At 43.2% G+C, this 25,700-nt stretch overlaps 1 protein-coding gene across 1 annotated transcript in view; it reads right to left on the bottom strand.

Annotated features, from left to right (window-relative positions):
• Positions 1 to 25,700, bottom strand: part of DNAH11 (dynein axonemal heavy chain 11) — a 308,597-nt gene that overhangs the window by 58,102 nt on the left and 224,795 nt on the right. Inside the window, 2 exon segments of the mRNA XM_043507131.1 lie at positions 2,790 to 2,975; positions 20,030 to 20,164. Of these exon segments, the coding sequence (XP_043363066.1) occupies positions 2,790 to 2,975; positions 20,030 to 20,164 (321 nt within the window).

Below are 25,700 nucleotides of genomic sequence, written 5' to 3' on the forward strand. Positions count from 1 at the left end.
CGTTATACAAGGCACTGGTGAGACCTCACCTAGAATACTGTGTGCAGTTCTGGTCTCCCATGTTTAAAAAGGATGAATTCAAACTGGAGCAGGTACAGAGAAGGGCTACTAGTATGATCCGAGGAATGGAAAACTTGTCTTATGAAAGGAGACTTAAGGAACTTGGATTGTTTAGCCTAACTAAAAGAAGGTTGAGGGGAGATATGATTGCTCTCTATAAATATATCAGAGGGATAAATACAGGAGAGGGAGAGGAATTATTTAACCTCAGCACCAATGTGGACACAAGAACAAATGGATATAAACTGGCCACCAGGAAGTTTAGACTTGAAATCAGACAAAGATTTTTAACCATCAGAGGAGTGAAGTTTTGGAATAGCCTTCCAAGGGAAGCAGTGGGGGCAAAAGATCTATCTGGCTTTAAGATTCTACTCGATAAGTTTATGGAGGAGATGGTATGATGGGATAATGGGATTTTGGTAAGTAAATGATCTTTAAATATTCAGGGTAAATAGGCCAAATCCCCTGAGATGGGATATTAGATGGATGGGATCTGAGTTACTATAGAAAATTCTTTCCTGGGTATCTGGCTGGTGAATCTTGCCCATATGCTCAGTGTTTAGCTGATTGCCATATTTGGGGTCGGGAAGGAATTTTCCTCCAGGGCAGATTGGAGAGGCCCTGGAGGTTTTTCGACTTCCTCTGTAGCATGGGGCATGGTTGACTTGAGGGAGGCTTCTCTGCTCCTTGAAGTCTTTGAACCATGATTTAAGGACTTCAATAGCTCAGACATGGGTGAGGTTTTTCATAGGAGTGGGTGGGTGAGATTCTGTGGCCTGCGCTGTGCAGGAGGTCGGACTAGATGATCAGAATGGTCCCTTCTGACCTTAGTATCTATGAATCTATGAATCTATGAGGACTGTACGAGTAGAATAAGAAATACACAGAGGTTGGGAGCATTCACTCACAGAGCAGAGGGCTTGCGGGGGGGAAGATAACATAAAACTTCACAAGGGACTGGGCAGAGTGACTGAGTTTTGAAATTGGTGACAAGAAGCTTATATTGAATGGAAAGCCAATAGATGGATTCAAAGAAGTTACATGGTACATGACATGTTACAGTGTTACATGATAAAATCAACAGGCAAGAGAAATGAGTTTAGTGGCTGCATTTTGAATTGATGGGTGTGTTCGGGAGATCAGAGAGGAGGATGTTGCAATAATCAATATAATGAAAGCCATTTCAAAGTTCTTCTGGAATCTGAAAGTTAAATGGAATTTGATCTTTACACATCCCCATCAACAACAAATGCTATTGCACTGGAGTAGCGGAGGACATAATTTGGCCTACAGAATGAAGATGTGTAAAAGGAAAAGAAACTCACTTGGCACTCGATCCATTGTCTACAGCCAAGCGCTACGATATAACCGCATTTGCTCCAACCCCTCAGACAGAGACAAACACCTACAAGATCTCTATCATGCATTCCTACAACTACAATACCCACCTGCTGAAGTGAAGAAACAGATTGACAGAGCCAGAAGAGTACCCAGAAGTCACCTACTACAGGACAGGCCCAACAAAGAAAACAACAGAACGCCACTAGCCATCACCTTCAGCCCCCAACTAAAACCTCTCCAACGCATCATCAAGGATCTACAACCTATCCTGAAGGATGACCCATCACTCTCACAGATCTTGGGAGACAGACCAGTCCTTGCTTACAGACAGCCCCCCAATCTGAAGCAAATACTCACCAGCAACCACACACCACACAACAGAACCACTAACCCAGGAACCTATCCTTGCAACAAAGCCCGTTGCCAACTCTGTCCACATATCTATTCAGGGGATACCATCATAGGGCCTAATCACATCAGCCACACTATCAGAGGCTCCTTCACCTGCGCATCTACCAATGTGATATATGCCATCATGTGCCAGCAATGCCCCTCTGCCATGTACATTGGCCAAACTGGACAGTCTCTACGTAAAAGAATGAATGGACACAAATCAGACGTCAAGAATTATAACATTCAAAAACCAGTTGGAGAACACTTCAATCTCTCTGGTCACTCGATCACAGACCTAAGAATGGCTATCCTTCAACAAAAAAAGCTTCAAAAACAGACTCCAACGAGAGACTGCTGAATTGGAATTAATTTGCAAACTGGATACAATTAACTTAGGCTTGAATAGAGACTGGGAATGGATGAGTCATTACACAAAGTAAAACTATTTCCCCATGGTATTTCTCCCTCCCACCCCACCCCCACCGTTCCTCTGATATTCTTGTTAACTGCTGGAATTAGCCTACCTTGCTTGTCACCATGAAAGGTTTTCCTCCTCCCCCCCCCCCCCCGCTGCTGGTGACGGCTTATCTTAAGTGATCACTCTCCTTACAGTGTGTATGATAAACCCATTGTTTCATGTTCTCTGTGTGTGTGTGTATATAAATCTCTCCTCTGTTTTTTCCACTAAATGCATCCGATGAAGTGAGCTGTAGCTCACGAAAGCTTATGCTCTAATAAATGTTAGTCTCTAAGGTGCCACAAGTACTCCTTTTCTTTTTTAGACTCCAAGTAGAGTTTGCAAGCCTTACAGTTAGAGAAAACAATATTTTACTTGTACTCTGATATAATCTGATACAAAGCCATTGAAAGACAAAACACTGAGCTCCACAAAGACATTTTATAGTCAAATCTTAATAGCAGAATTGTACTTTTACATTCTGAACTACAGAGAAGCTAATGGACCTGAGCTTCCAGAATGGGCCACCATTTTGTACAATAAGTTTTATCTTTTGTGATTTAAGGAAAGGAATCCACATATGTTCCACCAGTTCCTGACGATATTGTTTTGTAAAAGATCCAACGTAGGACACAAAAGCCGCCATTAACAGGACATCACCACACAGTGTCTTTTCTTGGGCTTCAAAATGTTTAATAGACTGTCTCAAATGAATTTTTTCAGCCTAAAATACAAAATTATCACATTTCATGGACAGATACATTATTAACTGCCTCTTTAAACTCGGAGTAGGCAGACAAGTCAACCTCAAAATAACTTAAAAATGTATAGAAGCACAATAATTTGGTGTAAGAAAACGCAAAATACGAGTGATGGTTGTGGACTCCATATGATTTTATGAAAATATGCTAATGAGTGTGAATATAATGTAACTGGAATATGCTTCATCCAAAGGTTTTTTGTATGGTATAATTACAAAGCTTATAATCTACTGAGTGTGGTCATCCTATTTGCATAAATGTATCATTGTTGTACCTGAAACTAGAAATATGAAATATAACTCTGAGGTCCTATTGTAATTATACAAAGTGTGGGCCATTAATGCTGGTTTGGAATCTTGATGGCTCCCATCAACTAGGACAATTGGTTGTAAACGGCTCTGTTCACTTGCAAGCCTTCCTGTGAGTCAGGCCAGGAAGAATGAAGGCTTGGGGTTTCACAGGACAGTGACCATGTCATCTGGTACTGGAATCCATCTTAAACCTGGTGCTTTTCCATTTAGAAGGAGGGATGGGGACCCAGACAGACAAAAGATTCCCGCCTTATGCCAAAGCTATAAAAGGGGGTGGATCAGAACAAAGGGGGTTCCAGTCATAAGAAATCCCTTAGTTACCATCTGAACTAGAGCTACCAAGAACTGTACCAGGGGAAAGGATTGCACCCAGACTAGGAAGGAGTCCAGTCTGTGAAAGAAGCTTATTGGAACATCTCTGAGGGTGAGATTTTATCTGTAATCAGTTTCTTAATGTATTAGGCTTAGACTTGCGTGTTTTGTTCTATTTTAGATTCATAGATACTAACGTCAGAAGGGACCATTCTGATCATCTAGTCCGACCTCCTGCACAGCGCAGGCCACAGAATCTCACCCACCCACTCCTACGAAAAACCTCACCTATGTCTGAGCTATTGAAGTCATTTTGCTTGGTAACTTATATGACAAAGTTCTGTCCCCCTTGCCTCCGTAGGTCCTGCGTTTCCTGCGGATTTTGCTAGCCTCAGAGGCTCACTGTGACCCTCCACATAACCCTTCTTTCTCTAGAGACAAGGGTCACAGTCTACTGAGCCATTTTCATCATAAGCCAGCGAGGGAGGTAAGGAGAAGTTATCCTTCCTTGCACAGTCTCTGTTGTCTCCCAGTCTCAGGGATTAAACAGGGGGCAAAGGAGGCGAGCCCAGGCCCACCCTCTACTCCGGGCTCCAGCCCAGGGACCCTAATAGTATCAGCTATGGTAGTTGACCTTTTAGAAACATGACATGTACAGTTTCCTGGGCTACTTCCCCCACAGCAGCCCTCACTTCCTCAAGCTCCACTTCACCCTCACCTCAGGGCCTCCTTCCTTGTGCCTGATATGGTGTGTACTACTCAGCCTCTCCAACAGCACAACTTCTTCCCACAGCTCCTGACATGCACACCCACCTGACTAACTGGGAGGCTTTTATCTAGTTTCAGCCAGCCCCCGATTGGCTTCAGGTGTCCCAATCAACATAGCATTCTCCCTGCCTTCTGGAAAGTTCTTAATTGGCCCCAGTGTCTTAATTGACCTGGAGCAGCTTCCATTTCACTTAACCTGGTACCAGGGATTTGTTTAGCTTGTTTATCCCCCCCCGGCTCAACACCATAGAGTTGAGCAACTTGGGACGCCAGGCAGTATGCTCGTGACAGATCATCAGCATTGTCATGGTGGCATCCAGCCCTGTGCTGTATGCAGAACTGGAATAGTTGGAGGGATAAGAACCACCTGGTGACCCTTGCATTTTTTTCCTTATTCTGCTGCATCCACTGGGGGGGTACATGGTCCATCACAAGAGTAAATCACTGGCCTAAGAGGTAATAACGCAGTGTCTCCATAGCCCATTTGACAGCAAGGCATTCTCTCTCGACTACTGCATATTTCTGTTCTCTTGGGAGAAGCTTTCTGCTTAGGTAGAGGATCGGGTGTTCCTCTTCTCCCACCATTTGCGACAGAACTGCTCCCAACCCCACCTCGGAAGCGTCTGTTTGTAAAATAAATTCCCTGTTAAAGTCTGGGGCTATGAGTACGGGGTCATTACAGAGGGCCATCCAAAGGTCTGTAAATGCCCCCTCTGCTGTGTTGGTCCAGTTTACCATGTCTGGACTTCGGTCCTTCACCAGGTCTGTTAGGGGACTTGCCCTAGGGGCGAAGTGGGGAATAAACCGTCGTAGTAACCTACCACACCTAGGAATGCACAGACCCGCTTCTTTCTGAGGCCAGTTTTGAATTGCCTCTAGCTTATTCATTTGGGGCTTCACTATGCCCCTTCCCACAATATATCCCAGGTACCTAGCCTCTGCTAGCCCTATGGCACATTTAGCGGGATTAGCAGTGAGGCCAGCCCACCTTAAGGTGAGCAGTACTGCCTCAACTTTCTCCAAGTGGGTTCCCCAGTCTGGCATATAGATGATGACACCATCTAGGTATACAGCTGCATAACCATATGCAGCAGCTTATCCATGAGGCACTGGAATGTGGCTGTAGCCCAAAAGGGAGGATGGTGTACTGGAATAGCCCATCGGGGGTGGAGAATGCTGTCTTTTCTTTAGCTTCTTTGGTCAGAGGAATCTGCCAGTGCTCTTTTGTCAGATCCAGTGTAGTCACTGGGCACTACCCAGTCGGTCAACCACTTCGTCGATGCGAGGTATGGGGTATGCATCAAACTGAGATATTTCATTCAGTCGGCGAAAGTCATTACAGAATCTCATGGTACCATCAGGTTTAGGCACTAGAACAATAGGATTGGATCACTGACTGCAAGATGCTTCAATAACCCCTAATTCTAACATTTTCTTTACTTCGGCCTTGATTTCCTCTCTTTTGGCTGCTGGGATTCGGTAGGGTCTCAATGTTACCTTGGCTCCAGGGATCATGCGGATATGATGATAGGTCTCAGTCGTCCACCCTGGTTTTGTAGAGAACACATCTCTGTTGCGATTAATCATGTAGGCTGCCTTGATTTTTTGGATCGGCATCAAGTCAAACGATATCCTCACTTGCTTGTGTAAGTTATCCTCCTGGGGAAGGGTCTCCTGCATGACTATGCATGCCTCTCGATCGTGCCAAGGTTTTAGAAGATTGATGTGGTAAATTTGCTCCGATTTCCGGTGGCCTGGCTGCCGCACCTTATAGTTCACCTCTCCCACGGCTTCGATTATTTCGTAAGGTCCCTGCCACTGGGCCAACAGTTTACCTTCTGCTATGGGCACCAGTACTATCACCCATTCCCCTGGTTGGAACCGTCGAAGCTTCGCTTGGTGGTTATAATGGGTTCATTGGGTCTTCTGTGCTCTCTCCAAGTGTTCCCGTACAATGGGCCTAACTCGGGCTATCCGATCTCTCATCTTCAGTACATGCTCAACTATGTTCCTTCCGGGATTTGGCTCCTCTTCCCAGGCTTCTCTGGCTATATCCAATATGCCCTGAGGGTGGCGCCCATATACTAGTTCGAATGGAGAGAAACTTGTGGAGGCTTGTAGAACCTCCCGGATGGCAAACATGAGGTAAGGCAATAGGGTATCCCAATCTTTCCCATCCCGGCTCGCCACTTTTTTGATCATGGCCTTGAGGGTCCTATTGAACCTTTCCACAAGGCCATCTGTTTGCGGGTGGTATACAGAGGTCCGTAAGGCTTGTACATGGAGCAATGAACATAGATCTTTCATCAACTTGGACATGAAAGGTGTCCCTTGATCAGTCAGTATCTCCTTGGGTAGCCCAACCCAGGAAAAGATCTGTACTAGCTCCTTAGCTATTGTCTTGGAAGCTGTGTTGCACAGGGGAACAGCTTCCGGGTACCGGGTTGCATAGTCTAGTACAACAAGCACATGTTGGTGGCCCCCAGTTGTCTTCTCTAGGGGCCCTACCAGATCCATGGCTATCCATTTGAAAGGAACCTCTATTATTGGAAGAGGTATCGAAGGAGCCTACAAGTGTGGGCGAGGGCTATGAAACTGACACTCCGGACAAGAGGTGCAGTATTGCCGGACATCTTCATGTACTTCTGGCCAGAAGAACCTCCGCAGGATCCGTGCCTGGGTTTTCTCTATCTTTAGGTGTCCTCCAAACAGGTGACTGTGGGCGAGACTCAATATGGCTTTTTGATGTTTTTGTGGCACCAGAAGTTGCATCTCTTGCTCCTGCATTTGCACCACATGGTACAGATCTTTCTTCACTATAAAGTAAGGCCTGGACCTTCCCATCCACGGGTATCCCATCGATCTCGGCCACCTCTTTCCTGGCGTTATCATATCTGGGATCCTCCGCCTGGTCCCACCCAAAAGTCTCTCTCCCGGGACTAACCTGCCCAAGCTCCTAGGGGCCGGCTTCTGCTTCTTCCAATGGCTCGCCGACGTCATGGCTGGGGGCAGCTTCTGGATCACCTTCTGTGGTGGAAGTTTCTCTGTTGGCTGCTGGCGTCCATCTGCCTGCTTGGGAGGTCTCCTGGCCCTGGGTCAGGATCCGGGTTCCCAAGGCCTTCGCGGCCTTCCTCTCTTTTTTTGTCTTCTGGGTCTTTTGGGGGGCTGAGAACAGATCCTGAGAAATCTCAGTGAACATCAGGGGTTGACATTCCCCCGGTGACGAGTCGCTGTCCTCAGGGTCCCCACTTCCCTCCAGCCTCTCCGGGGGGAGTAAATTATGAAACCCTGGATAGTCCCTCCCAATGACTACAGGATATGGGAGTTTAGGAACTACGCCCACAGTCACCTCAATGGGGTTTCCCTGAACCTCTATCTCCACTGGGATGGTGGGGTAATGACTCACGGCCCCATGCACGCACATCACTGCTACACGTTTGACTTGTAGCAGCTGACTATTTTTTACCAGCTTACCCGATATGAGGGTGATAGCACTCCCAGAGTCCACAAGCGCTGTAGTCTCTGCTCCATTTATCCTCACTGGCCTGGTGTAATTATGCAGGGCTAATGCGACTCCCGCGAGGTGGATAAGGGAGCATGGGACCTCCCAATCCCCCAAGTTACATTGCATAGGCTCCTTGGTGTTGGGACATTGTGCTGCTATGTGTCCCCACTCCCCACATGCATAACATCTAAAATTGCTTTTAATCACTCCCCTATCCCGGGAGTTAGGGGATTTAGTCCCAGGGTTCCCCCCACTCAGGCCAATCCCTTCCTTCGGGGGGGGGTGGTTTCGGCCCCGCTGGTTTTCGGCCCCCCCCTTCTTCCATCTAGGACTCCCCGGGGGTTTGGCTGCCCAACCTTCCAGGGTTGGGGTCGGATGCTTGCTTCAAAAGGGGCCTTCCTTGAGTAGTCGGGTCAGTTCCCTGGCTGTCATCCATCTTTCTACCAGTGTGATAATCTCGTCGTACGTGGATGGATTGTTCTGGCCTACCCATTTGCGGAGATCTGGCGGCAGTCCCCGCATGTAATGGTCTATGACCAGGGTCTCCAAAATCTCCTCCGGACTACACACCTCGGGCTGTAACCACTTCCGTGCAAGGTGTATGAGGTCAAATAGCTGGGACCTCGGGGGTTTGTTCTCCTGGTATTTCCACTCATAGAACCTCTGGGTCCTTACCGCTGCCGTTACCCTGATCGTGCTAGGATCTCTGACTTCAGATAGGTATAGTCAGTGGCATCTGTGCAGGCAAGTCAAAGTAGGCCTTCTGGGCCTCTCGACACAAAAAAGGGTCGAGAATGCTGGTCTACTGCTCCTGGGGCCACGCCTCACGCTGAGCAGTCCTTTCGAATGAGAGGAGATATGCCTCTACATCATCTCCCGACGTCATCTTTGGCAGACAATCAGCAGCCCTCAGAGTTCGCGTCCCATCGGACCCCTGGGCCTGGGTGGTGAGGATCCACCACCTCTCTCAAGAGGGCACGATCTTGGGTCGCCTGGCTCATCAATAATTGATTGGTTTCCTGCTGTAGCCGCATAGACTCCTGTTGTGCCATTGCCTGAACCTGGGTGGCCTCCTGCTGGGCTGCCGTGGCTTGTACCAGAGCTCTTACCACCTCCTCCATTGTAGTATAAAGCAAACAAACAAACAAAAATCCAAAACCCCAGTGCACTTTTTTTTTTTTTTTTTAAAAACCTCTTTCTTCCGCCACACTGTGAACAAAGTCCCACTCCTGACACCAGTTGTGACAAAGCTCTGTCCTTCCCTCCATGGGTCCCGCGTTTCCTGGTGGATTTTGCTAGCCTCAGAGGCTCACTGTGACCCTCCACGTAACCCTTCTTTCTCTAGAGACAAGGGTCATAGTCTACTGAGCCATTTTCATCATAAGCCAGCGAGGGAGGTAAGGAGAAGTTATCCTTCCTTGCACAGTCTCTGTTGTCTCCCAGTCTCAGGGATTAAACAGGGGGCAAAGGTTGGGGAAGGGGGGGAAGCCCGGGTCCACCCTCTACTCCGGGCTACAGCCCAGAGACCGTAATAGTATCAGCTATGGTAGTTGACCTTTTAGAAACATGACATTTATAATTCCCTGGGCTACTTTCCCCACAGTAGCCCTCACTTACTCAAGCTCCACTTCACCCTCACCTCAGGGCCTCCTTTCTTGTGCCTGATATGGTGTGTACTACTCAGCCTCTCCAACTGCGCAACTTCTTCCCACAGCTCCTGACATTCACACCCACCTGACTAACTGGGAGGCTTTTAACTAGTTTCAGCCAGCCCTTGATTGGCTTCAGGTGTCCCGGTCAACATAGCATTCTCCCTGCCTTCTGGAAAGTTCTTAATTGGCCCCAGGTGTCTTAATTGACCTGGAGCAGCTTCCATTTCACTTAACCTGGTACCAGGGATTTGTTTAGCCTAGAGCTAATATATCTATCTCCCACTACTTTTCTATAGCCATCTGGCCTTGCCTAATCACACTTACTTTGTTCTGTCTGTTATTACTTGGAACCACTTAAATCCTACTTTTTACACTTAATAAAATCACTTTTGCTTATTAACTAACCCAGAGTAAGTAAGTAATATCTGGGGGAGCAAACAGCTGTGCATCTCTCTCTAATCAGTGCTTTTGAGGGCAGACAATTTATGAGTTTACCCTGTATAAGCTTTATATAGAGTAAAATGGATTCATTTGGGGTTTGGATCCCATTGGGAGCTGGGTGTCTGGGTGCTGGATACAGGAGCACTTCTTAAGCTGTTTTGAGTTAAGTATGCAGCTTTGGGGCGTGTGGTTCACACCCTCGGTCTGTGTTGGAGCACACTGGCGTGTCTGGCTCAACAAGGCAGGGTTCTGGAGTCCCATACTGGCAGAGAAAAAGGGCTCAGAGGTAGTCTCAGCACCTCAGGTGACAGTCCCAAAGGGGTTTCTGTGATCAAACCCATCACAGGATGAACTTCAAAGATTTAGAGGTTTGGTTCAAACAACAATCCATATTTTTTGTTTTCAATTTTGTTATAGACGTGTTGATCCCAGGATATTAAAGAGACAAGGCGGGTGAGGTAAAATCTTTTATTAGACCAATTTCTCTTGGTGGAGGGACAAGCTTTTGAGCTTCACAGAGCTCTTCCTCAGGTCTAGAGACGGTAACCAGAATATCACAGCTAAATACAAGGTGGGACAGATTGTTAAGCATAAAGGGTTCACATGTTCTAAGAGACCATTTATAAATGAAGTGGGCACTTAACACCTCTGCAGTTATAGGAGGAAAGAGGATTAATAGGTAGCAAAGTATGTTACAAATTGTTGCAATAAAACCGTAAAACCAGGGGCTCTGTTACGTCCATGATTTTTAGTGTCTAACAGAGTTATGAATTTAAGTTCTCAGGCACATCTCTTGAAGGTGTTACACGGTTTCCTTTCAGGAAAAGGACTGAGAAGTCAGATATGGAATGATCATTTTGTGAACAGTGTTCACTCACAGGCCATAGGGTGCTTTTGTCTTTTTTCATTTTTTGTGAGAATTAATTCGAGAGTATAGGGATAGTCTGGTTTCACCCACATAGTTGTTGTTGGGGCATTTGATGCACTAGATGAGGTTAATCACATGCTGGGATAGGAATGTGTCAGACCCATGGATCTTGAAAGGTGTGTGTTGTGGGAGATATCATAGCAGTGGGGGCAAAACACCTATCTGGCTTCAAGATTAAACTCAATAAGTGCATTGAGGAGATGGGTATGATGGGATAACATGATTTTGGCAATTAACTGATCTTTAACTATTCATGGTAAATAGGCCCAATGGCCTGTGATGGGATGTTAGATGGGGTGGGATCTGAGTTACCCAGGAAAGAATTCTCTGTAGTATCTGGCTGGTGAATGTTGCCCACATGCTCAGGGTTCAGCTGATTGCCATATTTGGGGTCGGGAAGGAATTTTCCTACAGGGCAGATTGGAAGAGGCCCTGGGGGGGTTTTCTCCTTCCTCTGTAGCATGGGGCACAAGGTCACTTGCTGGAGGATTCTCTGCACCTTGAAATCTTTAAACCATGATTTCAATAGCTCAGACATAGGTGAGAGGTTTATTGCAGCAGTGGGTCGGTGAGATTCTGTGGCCTGCATTGTGCAGGAAGTCAGACTAAATGATCATAATGGTCCCTTCTAACCATAATGTCTATGAGTCCAGATATGGCTGCAGGTTTTGCATCTGTTATTCTGGAAGGGTCTGGTGCTGTTTTGGGTTTGTGTGTCCTGGCCTGAGAGGAACTTGCTTCTGATAATGAGTTTGGCAAGGTTGGTGGGTTGTGTTTGAAGGCCAGAAAAGGAGGTTTGGAAAAGATCTTTTTCAGTATGTGGTCCCCATCAAGTATGGATTGTATTTAATGGATGAAATTCTGTATGCTTTGAGTGATAGATGACAACTTGGGGTGTGTGAACAGTGATTTGTTTTTTTTAAACTGTGTTGAAGCAGTTTCTCTCGAGGTATTTGGGTGGCCCATTCCATAATGCAATCTACTTTTGTGGTGAAGTGTCCTTATCTAGTGAAGGCAGTTTTAAGAGTGTTAACATGTGTATCCTGGAAATTTTCTTTGGAGCATATTCTGTGACATCTGTGATCCTGGCTGTAGATAACAGATTTCTTGATGGGATGGCTACTGTAGAGATAAGCTTGGTGATCCATGGGTTTCTTGTATATGGCTGTCTGTTGGGTTCTATTTTTGAAGTGGATTGTTGTGTCCAAGAAGATGCTCTAGAGAGAATTTGGGTTGGTGGTTGCTGAAGTTGTGGTGGAAATCTATGAGGAAATTTAGGTCATCTGACTAGAAGATGAAAATATCATTAATGTATCTCAGGTATACCATATATTTCATATTGCATTTTAAAAAAATTCTTCCTTGAGGTGGCCCATGAAGAGGCTGGCATATTGGAGAGCTATCCTGGTACTCTTTGCTGTTCCCATGTTTTGAGCAAAGAGTTTGTTGTTAAATTTAGAGTTGTTGTAGATGAGGATGAAATGGATGAGTTTGGTGATGTGTTTGCAATGGATATCAGAGTGTTATCCACTGTCTTGTAGACATTTAATGTCATGGTGAGGGATGTTGGTGTATAGGAAGGTGACATCCTTGGTGATAAAAATGGTGTTCTGAGGGAGGTTAACAGTGAACTAACACAAACGATAAAAGACAAAAACACTCTTACCTGTGGGAGACAACTTTTCACAGAGTTCACTCCATATATGACCTATCAGTCCTTGTCCTCCAAGGAAACCTGCACAATACCTTCAAAAGATGTGCCTGGACACTTACATTCCTAACTCTGCTGGACACTAAAAATCATGGACTTAACAGTCACTGGTTTTATCATTACAACAATTTGTAACACACTCCACTGCCTATTAACCCTCCATCATCCTGCAACTGCAGGAAGTTTTAAGTGACCACTTTGTTTATAAGTGGGCTCTTAGAACATGTGAACCCTTTATGCTTAACAATCTGCCTCACCTTGTATTTAGCGATGACACCCTGGTTACCTTCTCCAGACATCAGGAAGAGCTCTGTGAAGCTCAAAAGCTTGTCCCCTCCACCAGCAGAAGTTGGTCTAATAAATATTACCTCACCCACCTTGTCTCTCATATACTTTTTTGTGGCTATTGGCAACTTCTGGGTCTGCAACCATAGGATGGAATTATTGAAAAAATATGCTTGCTTGATTTTTTTGTCTCTCTCTTTCACCACATTTCCAGTAATTTTTGCTTCTGGTTGGGCCACGTATACTCTGATGATAATGTTTCATGTGGTATTTCATTGCTTCTGGCCAGAAATGAAGAATAATAAGGGGGAAAAGTCAACTGTTTGACCCTCAACAAAAACATAACAATTTTTGTTCAAGTTTTGGTTAAAGAAGTTTCATTCTTATTTTGTCTTGCTTGACTCACCCATCATGAGTCATGAAGATTTTACTGAATTAAAAACTGCAATGATTTGGGAACATAAACTCTTTTTCTCCAACTTCACTGTATTTGTTGGAAAACATTATAATGAGGGCCAGATACTTGAAAGGAACAGCTAGGGGAAAAATCTGAATGGTTTTAAGCATGACTAGCTAAGAGATTGACTTTCTCCTCATGGGATACCACCAAAGATGCAATCAGCTGAAGTACTCACACTAACAACTTAATGGTTTGTAAGGGAGAAGGGCTGGTGGTAGGGCATTCACAATAAGAGGTTCTTTGACTTCAGATCTTGCTCTACTCCATGTTCTTATTTTTTCAGCATCTGGATTTCTGCAAAGTACATCTTTTTTCCAGTCCCACATTTTGGGATGTTTTGGAGAGATCTTGTGCGTTTAGTGTCAGGGGTTATTATTAGGAGAAGTATAGGCAATTGTTATTTTAGCCTAAGTGGCTTATGCAAACAGTTTATTGTGTATTTAAAAGCTGTTAAAGCATCTAGAGCCACTGGAATAGGCACTTTAAATATATCAAAATAAATATTTTTAAAAATAGATTTTAAAAATTGGCTCTATCTGCTTTCCAATCAAAATATATAACACATTATAAAAATGAATTTTAAAGCATTTGGCATGCTATCCCTGAAACTGTTGTGTGTGTGGAATTCCCATTGAGGGAACTGGCAGCAGCATCGGGTCCCAAAGGCTACTGAAAGCATAGATTTGGCCTAAATTCTGAAAGATGTTCAGTAACTACTTTTGTATATTATGATTAAGGATATTAATATGAAAAATTAATGTACATTTTCAACATATCAGAGATGGAGGTAAATACATGTATTTCACTGTGGCAGAATTCTGAATGACAAAGATATATCCTGTAAAATATTAGACACTGCTATACATTTGTTTATGTACTTTTTTGCAGATCTGAAATATCTGTACAAATACATTCATAGGAATATTTCTGCTTCTCTCAGGAATATCAGTGGCACTAGTGAGGTGGCCATATGTTATTCTGAAACATGTTTACCTGCATGAAAGGCTGCAGATAGCCAGGAGACCTCAAAAGATTACCCCACAATGAGCAAACAGACCCCATGCAGCAGTTGCCAGCATGAGTGCAGGGAAGCACATAGCAGACCAACTTGATAAGGGCTCTCCCCACCGCCTCTAACATAAAATTTAATTTTGTTGACTGAAAAAAACTAGAAAAATACACAATACATGTCATTTTCTAGTTTTTCAGTCCCTTTCATGGTGTGATCAACACAAACGACAGTGATAGTCACACAGCAGAAAAGTAACATACATTTCAAATTAATCATTTCACTGTGTATGAACAAGACTCCCAAAAAGACAATTCCAAAACCTCTGCTTTAACACGTGTCCTACTCCTGCGGGAATTCTGTGCCACTGCACATGCACAGAAATTATATCCCCTGCAGATTTTTTTTACTTCCCTGTAGAAAAATGACTTTCTGATGGGGAAGCAAAGGGAAGCCACAAGAGCTGTCATGTGACTCTCCCCAGCAGTATGTTTTGGGTGCCCAGGGCAGCCTGCAGAGAGGTAAATCACTGTGGGACAGGGGACATGACTGGGGAAGACCTGGCTGGTGGCTCCTACACTGCGCCGGGCTCAGCTGCTAGTTTCATCTGGGCTGGGGAGGATGAGACTTCCTCTTCCTTGGCCAGCATCAGACTCACCCCTAGATTTCTCCCCCAGCTGCAGGAAGCTCTGCAAAGTCCCCCGCCCCCTATTACCTGTGCCCATCACTCCTCAGATGCAGGGGGAGGGATCCCTGTACAGAGAGCTGCTCCCCTATCCACCCAATCCCTATGGATCCAGACCCCCACATATCCAGACCCTCCTGCCGAGCCTCACCCCTGCATTCGGAATCCCCGATGAGGATTCTGAAAGATGTTCCCACTCTACCAGCACCTGGATCACCTGACAAGCCACCCACACCCAGATCCCCACTCCACCAGGCCCCAACCAGATGCACCTAGATCCCCACGTCACTGAGCCCAACTCCCCCACATCTGGAACCCCTCCCCTGAACCACCCACACCCAGACCTGCCTGCCAAGCTCTATCCCCCCCACACCCAGACCCCCTCTACTTAGCCCCAACCACCTTCACTTGGCCCCCACAGCAGACTCCCGTTACAGTTGGACCCGGAACCCCCTAACAAGCCCCTGTGCATCCAGATCCCTCCTGCACCCCGATCCCCCACTGAGCTGCTTGCACCCAGATTGCCCCACACATAACCTTCTCAACCCACACCTGGATCTCCTCACACTATGCCCCCTCCACACTTGGATACTGCCTTGCTGAGCCTGCCTGCCCAAACCTGGTGCACATGGTACAGAGGAGAAGGGCCCTGGGGTGTTTCTGGGACAGTCCCAGCCCTTGTGCTTTGTCAGGGTTGTGTGCAGGCTCACTGCTTAGTCTGTGTCCCATAGCGGGAGGGGGGAGCTGCAGGGTGATCTTCCACCTCTGGGCAGCCAGTGGCCTGTGCTCCCCAATGCCACGCTGGAGCCTCCACATTTGTTTGACAAATATAATTTGTAGAATTTTAAACTATTGTGCACAGAATACTCTCAGGAATAACAATGTGCATCCCAATTATCCACAAAGATAACGGAAGTATCTTTACCCAAATCACAATTCTTAATTGTGTGAGCATTTTAAGCCTCCTGGTGCAAACTCATGAAATGCAACTTGATACATGTGATGGTGCTTAATTTTAAATGTGTTCTCATGCATAAGAGATGTCCAACAAATGGTGAGAGTAAGGACTGTTTTTGTTTAAAGCACTAACAATTACTTCTGTAATCAAACACCTTCATTTTGAAGTATTTTATATATCCAGTACTTTTTTTAGACCCTATTAGATTCTTCCTTAAATCATTAACTTAAGTCAACCAGACAATAAATCCATTAATGTACAAGAGGGCTTTTAGATTTATCCATTCTCCTTCCTTGTTGTCACTGGTTGGTAAGTCATAAACAAAGTGCACCCACCTCATCTTCCAAAATAACTTTGAAATTTGAAGATTTACTAAACATAGAATGATAGTCTATTTAAATCTTCAGGAATTTTACCATACTACCCAAGAACCATAAATCACTAGTGACGTTGGCTAACAAGGGTTTAAGAGTTGGAACATGGAGTGTAATAAATTTCCAGACAGTTAAAAATCACTATAATTTTATTCTAATGCATTATAGATTGCCTGTAATGTCATCCTGGCCGGGGTGACCCATTTCTAATTTTGAACAGCTGTTCAGCTCGGGAGTTAGTTAATGATTAAATATAAATTGCCTGATTTATTAGTCTGAATGACTGAGCTTCCAGGTCAATGCTATATAGACAAAATCATCAGTCTTGATGCTTTCCAGAAGTTAACTGTCTCCTGTTCTAGTCAAAAAGAATTTATTCTCAGAGGAAAAGATGACATTTTGAATGAATCCTTTAAAATATTTTCTCTTATCTTACACAATACCACCACTAAAGAAAACTCTCAGTCTTTGGAAATAATTTTCTTCACATTTGAAATAAACCCTTAAAACCAAGTCTTAGTGATTACTACCGGGCATAGACCCATTGAGAACTCCGTAGGATTACACGTGGTAGTAAGTACTTGCAACATCTGGCTAACATTGAGAATTTGAAGTTTGTCTTGCTCCAACTAAAAAACTGTTCAATCCTAGCTAATAAGAAAATACACCACTGATTTCACTGTGCTGTAACAGAGTAATGTTTTTCTTCTTTGTCTGACATGTAAATTAAAATTAACTAGATGACAAAAACTGGTTTGTTTTAATCGCATCAGATGGTTTCAGTAAATTAAGCTCTCTCATTCTGCTTTTCAAACTTACTTAATCTCCTTGACTGCAGTCTTCACTGCCTGACTGCAGAAATACAGTGTTTTGTAGCCGTGTTGGTCCCAGAATACTAGAGACAAGGCGGGTGAGCTAATATCTTTTATTGGACCAACTTCTATTGGTAAGAGAGACATGCTTTTAAGCTTACACAGAGCTCTTCAGGTGACCTTGAAAGCATGTCTCTCTCACCTATAGAAGTTGGTCCAATAAAAGATATTACCTCACCCATATTGTCTGCAGAAATGGAGGCATTCCTTGGAAAATAAGTGAGTTATGTTCTTGCAGAATAGGTAAACAAAGACTTTATGAAATCTAACTGAACTAGGACTGTCAAACAATTAAAAAAATTAATCGCAAATAATCGTGTGATTAATCGCACTGTTAAACAATAATAGAATACCATTTATTTAAAAATATTTGGTTGTTTTCTACATTTTCAAATATATTGATTTCAGTTACAACACAGAATACAAAGTGTATAGTGCTCACTTTATATTTATTTTGAATTGCAAGTATTTGCACTGTAAAAAAAATAGTATTTTTCGATTCACCTAATACAAGTATTGCAATCTCTTTATCATGAAAGTTGAACTTACAAATGTAGAATTACGTACCAAAAACCCTGCATTCAAAAATAAAACAATGTAACATTTTAGAGCCTGCAAGTCCACTCAGAGCTACTTCTCGTTCAGCCAATCGCTCACACAAACAAGTTTGTTTACGCTTGCAGGAGATAATGCTGCCCTCTTCTTGTTTACAGCGTCACCTGAAAGTGAGAACAGGCATTCTCATGGCACAGTTGGAGCCGGCATTGCAAGATATTTATGTGCCAGATGTGCTAAAGATTCACGTGTCCCTTCATACTTCAATCACCATTCCAGGGGACATGTGTCCATGCTGATGATGGGTTATGCTTGATAACCATCTAAAGCAGTGTGGACTGACTCATGTTCACTTTCATTATCTGAGTCAGATGCCACCAGCAGAAGGTTGATTTTCTTTTTTGATGGTTCGGGTTCTGTAGTTTCAATATCGGAATATTGCTCTTTTAAGACATCTGAAAGCATTCTCCACACCTCGTTCCTCTCAGATTTTGGAAGGCACTTCAGATTCTTAAACCTTGGGTTTAGTGCTGTAGCTATCTTTAGAAATCTCACACTGGTGTCTTTGTGTTTTGTCAAATCTGCAACCTGAAAGTGTTCTTAAAATGAACAACATGTACTGGGTCACCATCTGAGACTGCTATAACTTGAAATATAGGGCAGAATGCAGGTAAAACAGCAGGGGACATACAGTTCTCCCCCAAGGAGTTCAGTGACAAATTTAATTAACGCATTTTTTTTTAACAAGCATCATCAGCATGGAAGCATGTCCTCTGGAATGGTGGCCAAAGCATGAAGGGGCATCTGAATGTTTAGCATATATGGCATGTAAGCTACAAAAATGCCATGCAAACGTCTGTTCTCGCTTTCAGGTCACATTGTAAAATAAGAAGCGGGAAGCATTTTCTCCTGTAAATGTAAACAAACTTGTTTGTCTTAGTGATTGGCTGAATAAGAAGTAGGACTGAGTGGACTTGTAGGCACTGAAGTTTTACATTGTTTTGGTTTTGAGTGCAGTTATGTAACAAAAAAGAAATCTACATTTGTAAGTTGCACTTTCATGACAAAGATTGCACTACAGTACTTGTATGAGGTGAATTAAAAATACTATTTCTTTTGTTAATCATTCTTGTAGTGCAAATATTTGTAATAAAAATAGAATACACTGATTTCAATTACAACACAGAATACAATATATATGAAAATGTGGGAAAACATTCAAAATATTTAATAAATTTCAATTGGTATTCTATTGTTTAACAGTGCAATTAAAACTGCGATTAGTCACGATTAATTTTTTTGAGTTAATCGCATGAGTTAACTGCGATTAATCGACAGTCCTAAACTGAACTTTACTACATTTAAAAAAATCTTTTAAAAATACATTAGAAGAACATAGGAATATAAGTAGTATAACCATCTTCCATGTATTTATTATTTTATTATTGTTAATACTAATTTACCAAGAAAGGATGTGTAATAAATTCCACATATTGTGTCAAGATAGCATCATCTGTGTGAGTAATTAGAGAAGCCTTATAGCAGCACTACGTCTTATTTGAATGGCTATATAGAAACTGTCCATTAAACAGGCATCTGTTTTACTATGATGATATTTGTCTACACATAAAGATAATGGCTACATTGAAAATTATACTATGTTTTTTAATAAAAATGCATTTAGTTTCTATTAAATATGAATAGTTTTGCAACAGCCATATATATAAAAAAATCCAACTAGCGTATTCTACTTACTTACAGACTAAGTGTAATGTGGGCGGATGCAATATGACTCAATCCTGACCTAGAGGATTGTTCAGTTTCTCTGCTCATTAACCAGAGGCTGCCCCTGCTGTCATAATGTGTTCACAGTTGTGTACAAATGTGGTGACTTAGTTATGGAGACTTTTCTCTGTGGGCCATGCAAACATAACCTAGTGAGGGACATGTGATTTTTAAAAAAAATGCACGACACCTCTGATAGTATTCTCAGATTTTGGTTGCCTATTACCTTACCTTGCCTATTAGGTTATGTTTGCTTGCTTGTTTTTTAACTGAAGTGATTTACCTGGGAATTTAATATCTTACGCTCTAGAATTTTTTAATGTAATCAAAATAGTTTCCAAAATTAATAATTAAAATATTCCAATTATTAATTTTGGAAACAGCATTAAGAAAAAAATCTACTTGCCTGAAGTCCCTTGACAAGTCTGTTAGCCAGCTCAATTGTTTTGTTGGTTCAGTTCACATCTTCTTGACATCGGACTTTTTCTGCTATTGCTTTTTCAAATGATGCTGTGAGTCTGCATAGATTGCTATCCAGATCCTGCACAACAGAGTCAGATATAGGTTTTGTAACCTCAGCCATTTTTTCCTCTATTTGAATAAATAGTTTACATGTATATAATGACGTTCATTCTGAAGGATGTGAAGTCTTTAAAGCAGGACCTGTGTCTTCTATATGCCTGTGGAGCTCCTGGCAGATTTTGTGTGCTGCGTGCGTGTGCGCGCACATACACACACACACACACACAAATTCCAGAGTTTCTTATTAAGCATACATTGACAGACATAATGGAGAGTACACTGCACCATAGGGATAGGTGGGGAAAGTCTGAAGTTACTTTGTTTTAAAAGGAATCAGGTTTCTGCTTTAATATGACGAGGATGAGTATTATGGTAAGGCCTAAAGGTCCCAACCAAGACTGTGACCCCATTGTACTAGACACCTTACAAAACACATGGCAAGAAATAATCTCTGCTCCAAAGAGCTTACTGTGTAAGTGGACAGCAAAAAGATGAGGGACAGGAATTGTAATCATCCTCATTTTACAGAAGGGCATCAGGGCACAAGGACATCAAGTGACTTGCCCCATGGCACACAGAAAGTCTGTAGTGGATACAGAAAGGGAATGCAGATCTCAAGTCCAGTCCAGGGCTTTAACCAAAAGACCATCGTGATTCTTCCTCTCTGCTCATTGTTATACATGAGAATTCTAGGTCTCTTCTAACCTGGAAGATTCTATGGTTAACTGAAGAACTAGTAGTATCACAAGAGACTGAAAGGTGGGCAAATGAGAGGGGAAAGGATTTTTAGACAAGAATGTTTAAAACTATTTCTATTCATCCCTCTTTAACTGAAACATCTGAGAAACACGGAGAATTTGTTTTATTAATTATTATTATTAAAGATTAGTCAGCCCAACTCTTCCATTAAAGCTTAAGAAAGCTCTCAATAATCCTTGAAAGTTTCCAACAAGACCAAAAAGCTAGGAAAGACTCTGCATTTCCCCTACTTCTACAACCAAAAATTAAAAGCCACCTTCTGTTTATGACTAAGGCTGTGAGTCTTTCACGGAGGTCACAGATTCTGTGACTTTCCAGGACCTCTGTGACTTCCACTGCTGCAGCGGCTGACCCCAGGGCTGCCCAAGCAGCTGTGGTGACCCTGGGGCCAGCCACACGGGCTGCTGCTTGGGCGGCCCAAGGCAGCTGGTCCCGGGAGCTGCTGTGGAACAGCAATCTGGGAGCAGCAGTGGTGCCCCGGGCCACCTCCCCCTGTAGGAGTAGCAGCAATGGCATCCTGGGCTGCCACCCCCCAGAGCAGCAGCAATGGCCAGAACACCCCCCTCACCTCCCACAGAACAGCAGCATCTGCTGGAGCGCCTCCAGCACTTAAGATTTAGTTTGGGATATTTTTAGTCATGGACAGGTCACTGGCTGTGACTTTTTGATTATTGCCCGTGACCTGTCCATGACTTATACTAAAAGTACCCGTGACTAAATCGTAGCCTTATTTATGACAAAAAAATCAAATAAAGACACACACATTCTTCTCCCTTCACAGGTCACCTTTAACAATCATTAATAGAAGGTAGACAAAAAAGTCCAATGTGTTGATCATAGATTTAGTTTCTCCATCGCCCAGGCATCCTCCCCCTTATACTTCCAAAGGGAAATTAATGCTTCCTAGCACAGCAAAAAAATAAAAAGATAAATGAGTGAAGAAACATGAAAGAAAGATGGCACCAAAGTCAGATGCTTGAGTGACAGACATGTCATGTAAGATTTAACAAAAAGGTAACCAGTTGGAAAGTCTCATTTTTGCACATGAACATCCAGGTGAGGCATTGCAAGAACACAGTAAAAAAGACTTTTGAAAGAAAGCAGTTGCAGAGAGTTGCTGTCCAAAAGCGGTTTCAGAAACTGCTTAGCTAACTTCTGCCTTGTACAAAAATAACTCCATTTCAGAGGTACTAGGAGAAGAGCTACCAAGAAGCAAAGAGTACACAGTTCCACAACAGAATGATTTCCTAGGAAGAAATGTTTAAAACTATAATTACCAAGACCAGTAGTTTGGATAGGCAAATCCATGGGAGTGAAAACAGACAATCAGGAAAATTTCAAAGAATTCAAGCAGTACAATGAGAGCAATAAAATGTTGGAAAGAAGGGAATAGCTGGAATGCCAGGTTAGATCCTGATATGTAAAGGTGATTTGTATTGGCTCCCTCATTAGCCACAAGATTTCTGTTTTGTTTATAGAAGTGTTTATGATGATGATGATGATGATTTTAAACCTGAAAGTTAAAGATGACCCACTGTGTGTGACAAAATCCTCTGAGGGCTTCCAAAGGGACAGTTGAGAAAGATGGAATGTGAACTGTGATCCTATCAGATTTAATGGACTGAGTGAGTCTTGAATGCAGCAAACATAAGAAGAAGAGTAACATACAAAGCTAAAAAAGTTTTTCTTTCATGACTGTAGAGAACAATGGAGATATCTGTATTATCTTTTATGAATACCACATGCATCTCAGTTTATCTGCTTGATATTATCCTGCCTGACTGCATAGAGTCCAATCAAAGGAGACTGTTGGGGGGAACAAATAGGAAGCAAAACAATAACAAAGATAGAAGATACCCCACCAGTGAGAATACAAAGGGTCCTCATGAAAACAATGCAGGAGCTATTTATTGGGGAATGCCCACCTGCCTGGTTCCAGTCAGACCAGGTTAACTTTTCCCAAGCCTTGGATCAAAGTGGCACTAAACCATTAGAGACACAATGGCTCAAGGAAGCAACACTTTGTTAAACTGTTTAAATACAACACGAAGAGGGGAGACTATCTAGAAAAGACATTATAATGTTTCAGTTAGTACTAAATAGCGGATGCTCTTAATGATTTTAGTAATAAAATAAAAACAATAGAAATTTTCAACTATTATATTATGACATCAGTAGCAGCATTGCATAATATGACATGTCATGAAGGAATACAAAAAGAAAAAGAAAAAAGATATGAAATATAAAATTCCAAAAATTTTCTAAAACAATTTTTCCATAACAAAAGTTTTCAGAATTTTCATTTGATGGGAAATTTCAAGAATATTTGTTTTCATTCTGACATGGAATGAAAACAAAAAACTTTGAAATGTCAAAATTTCCCACAAAACAGAAATTCCAAGTCTTAACCAGCTCTAGTGAGCAATTGCCAACAGAGAGAGACAGAGAATGCTGAAGGGGCTTTCTTCCCCAAACCTGGAGCAGGGGTCTGGGCTGAACAGAACTTACCCAAAACTTGCAAGGAAATAAAAATAAAGTTTAGGTATAGCACAGGCATATAGACCTCCTGTAGTTTTATCCCTTTGCGCTCTGCTTGTTATGTACCTTTGGGCTAATAAATACATAAATAAATAAATGTGTTGTTTAGAACAGTGGTTTTCAACCTTTTTTCATTTGCACACCCATTAAAAATTTTGAATGGAGGTACAGACCCCTTTGGAAATCTTAGACAGTCTGTTGACTCTCAGGGTTTTGCGGACCACAGGTTGAAAACCACTGGCTTAGAAGAAGCTCTCGAGTCAGCTTCCGGTTTTAAATCAACTTTTTAATCAGCTACTGGTTACAGGCTCCTGGAAGAAGATGGCTTACAGGTGCCAAACACAACTGAGTCTGTCCTGTTATCACAGTTGGTAAACAGAGGAGCTGCAGCCCAGAGATCCACTCTTAGAGTGGTAGGACTGCATGGTTCTACCCAGAAAGAGGTGATGGTAGCGAAACCAGTCACCAAAGAGGTGCACTTGACAGGAACTAAAAAGGGGTCTAAAGCCCAGCTCACCCTGTAACCACCATAATGTGATAATCTGGGGAGCCAGAACCTCGGTCTGTGGATCCATGAGAAATTGCCACATCCATGCTACCACTCAACAGGTCTGGCAGAGCAGTGATTGATGGGCTGTGAGCCTTGTGAGGTCAAGCACCACTGGATGTCCTGCCCAGAGAGGCCCTGACTAGAGGAGCCTGCCACATTCCCTTATTGGCCCAGGCACACTATTTAAGACATAGGGAAAACACCTGGAGGCTGTCTGTGCATCAAGGCAGATCACTGACCCGCTGCTTAGATACAGCCGGCCTTGTTCCAGCTCCGTCTCAACCTTGACTCCAGGTAACCCAGTTCTGGCCCTTGGCTTGTGTATCCTGGCTCTGACCACTAGACTTGACTGCTCCTGTCCCAATTCCTGACAGACATTAACCAGGGCCCATTTACAGAGGCCAGCAACTGGGAATTTAGCATTATAAAGACAGAACACAGTCAGGATTTTCCTTTATTATTTTTCTGGAGAAGTGCAAATTACAGTAGTGCCAACCTCAAAAAATCAAAAATCATGAGATTTTCCCCAAACATTCATGGCTTTTTTTTTAAAATTATATTGTGTTTTATTTTGGGTCTGTCTTTTGAACTCCTCCTGCTCATCCCTAGTGTGTGTGCGTGAGAGACAATTAGTGTTTCTCGCTCTCCCACATTTAACTGGGTAAGGAGATTTTTCACCCCCACAGCTGCCCATACCCATCCCTGCAATTAATTCTGCCCCCCAACCTCCAAATCAATCCTGTCCCCACATCAGTTCAGCCATCCCGACAGCCCCCACCATACATCAGTTCGGCTCCCACCTTCCATCTGTTCTGCCTCCCAGCCTTCCAGGATGGTGGGGAGCAGTTCTGGCGTTCTTCACCCTCTCTGCCCCTTCCCAGGCCAGGGGATGCAGAAGCAACGGTGCCACCCTGACCCTCTTGCTCACAGAAGAAGAGGGAAAAAGAGTAGATGGAGCCATCTTGAACCACTGGGTTCTGTAGCTCCCTCCTGTTCCCTCCCTCCCTTCCTTCCTTCCTGTGAGGATAGATTCAGGTTGCTGAGGGGAGGGGAAGGAGGAGAGCGCTCTCTTCCTGCAGCAGCTGGGATTGGCTGCCTGCCCCATTTGCCCACCCGGTGGGGCTAAGCAACCAATCAGAAGGGGTTTGCCACCTGGCAGGGCTCAAATTGGTTAGAAGACTGGAGCTTCTCACATTGAGAGACCAGACTCCAGCCCCTGCCAAAATCCTGTCACTCATGAAAAAAAATCACGAGAGTTGGCAATATTGCAATTATACATAAAGAAAAACCCTATACTTTCTTGAACAAAAATCATCAGAGTGTGAGCTGTGCCTGTCACGGGAAAAGTACTGATGAATCTGGCCAGTGATCTTCTTCTAAGAACAATCTCTCTCAATTTCTTGCTTCTATGGCACTTTCTGATCGGGATGCATTTTTAGCTTCATGACCTTCAACATACCTAAAGTAAACTGCTGTTATTATACAATACACTTCCTGTCACCTACACCAATGTTTGTATAACTATAGTTATAGAAAAAAGAAAAGGAATACTTGTGGCACCTTAGAGACTAACAAATTTATTAGAGCATAAGCTTTCGTGAGCTACAGCTCACTTCATCGGATGCATTTCGTAGCTCACGAAAGCTTATGCTCTAATAAATTTGTTAGTCTCTAAGGTGCCACAAGTACTCCTTTTCTTTTTGCGAAT

This window comes from Dermochelys coriacea, chromosome 2, assembly GCF_009764565.3.
Source record: "Dermochelys coriacea isolate rDerCor1 chromosome 2, rDerCor1.pri.v4, whole genome shotgun sequence".
In the NCBI taxonomy this organism is placed as follows: domain Eukaryota; kingdom Metazoa; phylum Chordata; order Testudines; family Dermochelyidae; genus Dermochelys; species Dermochelys coriacea.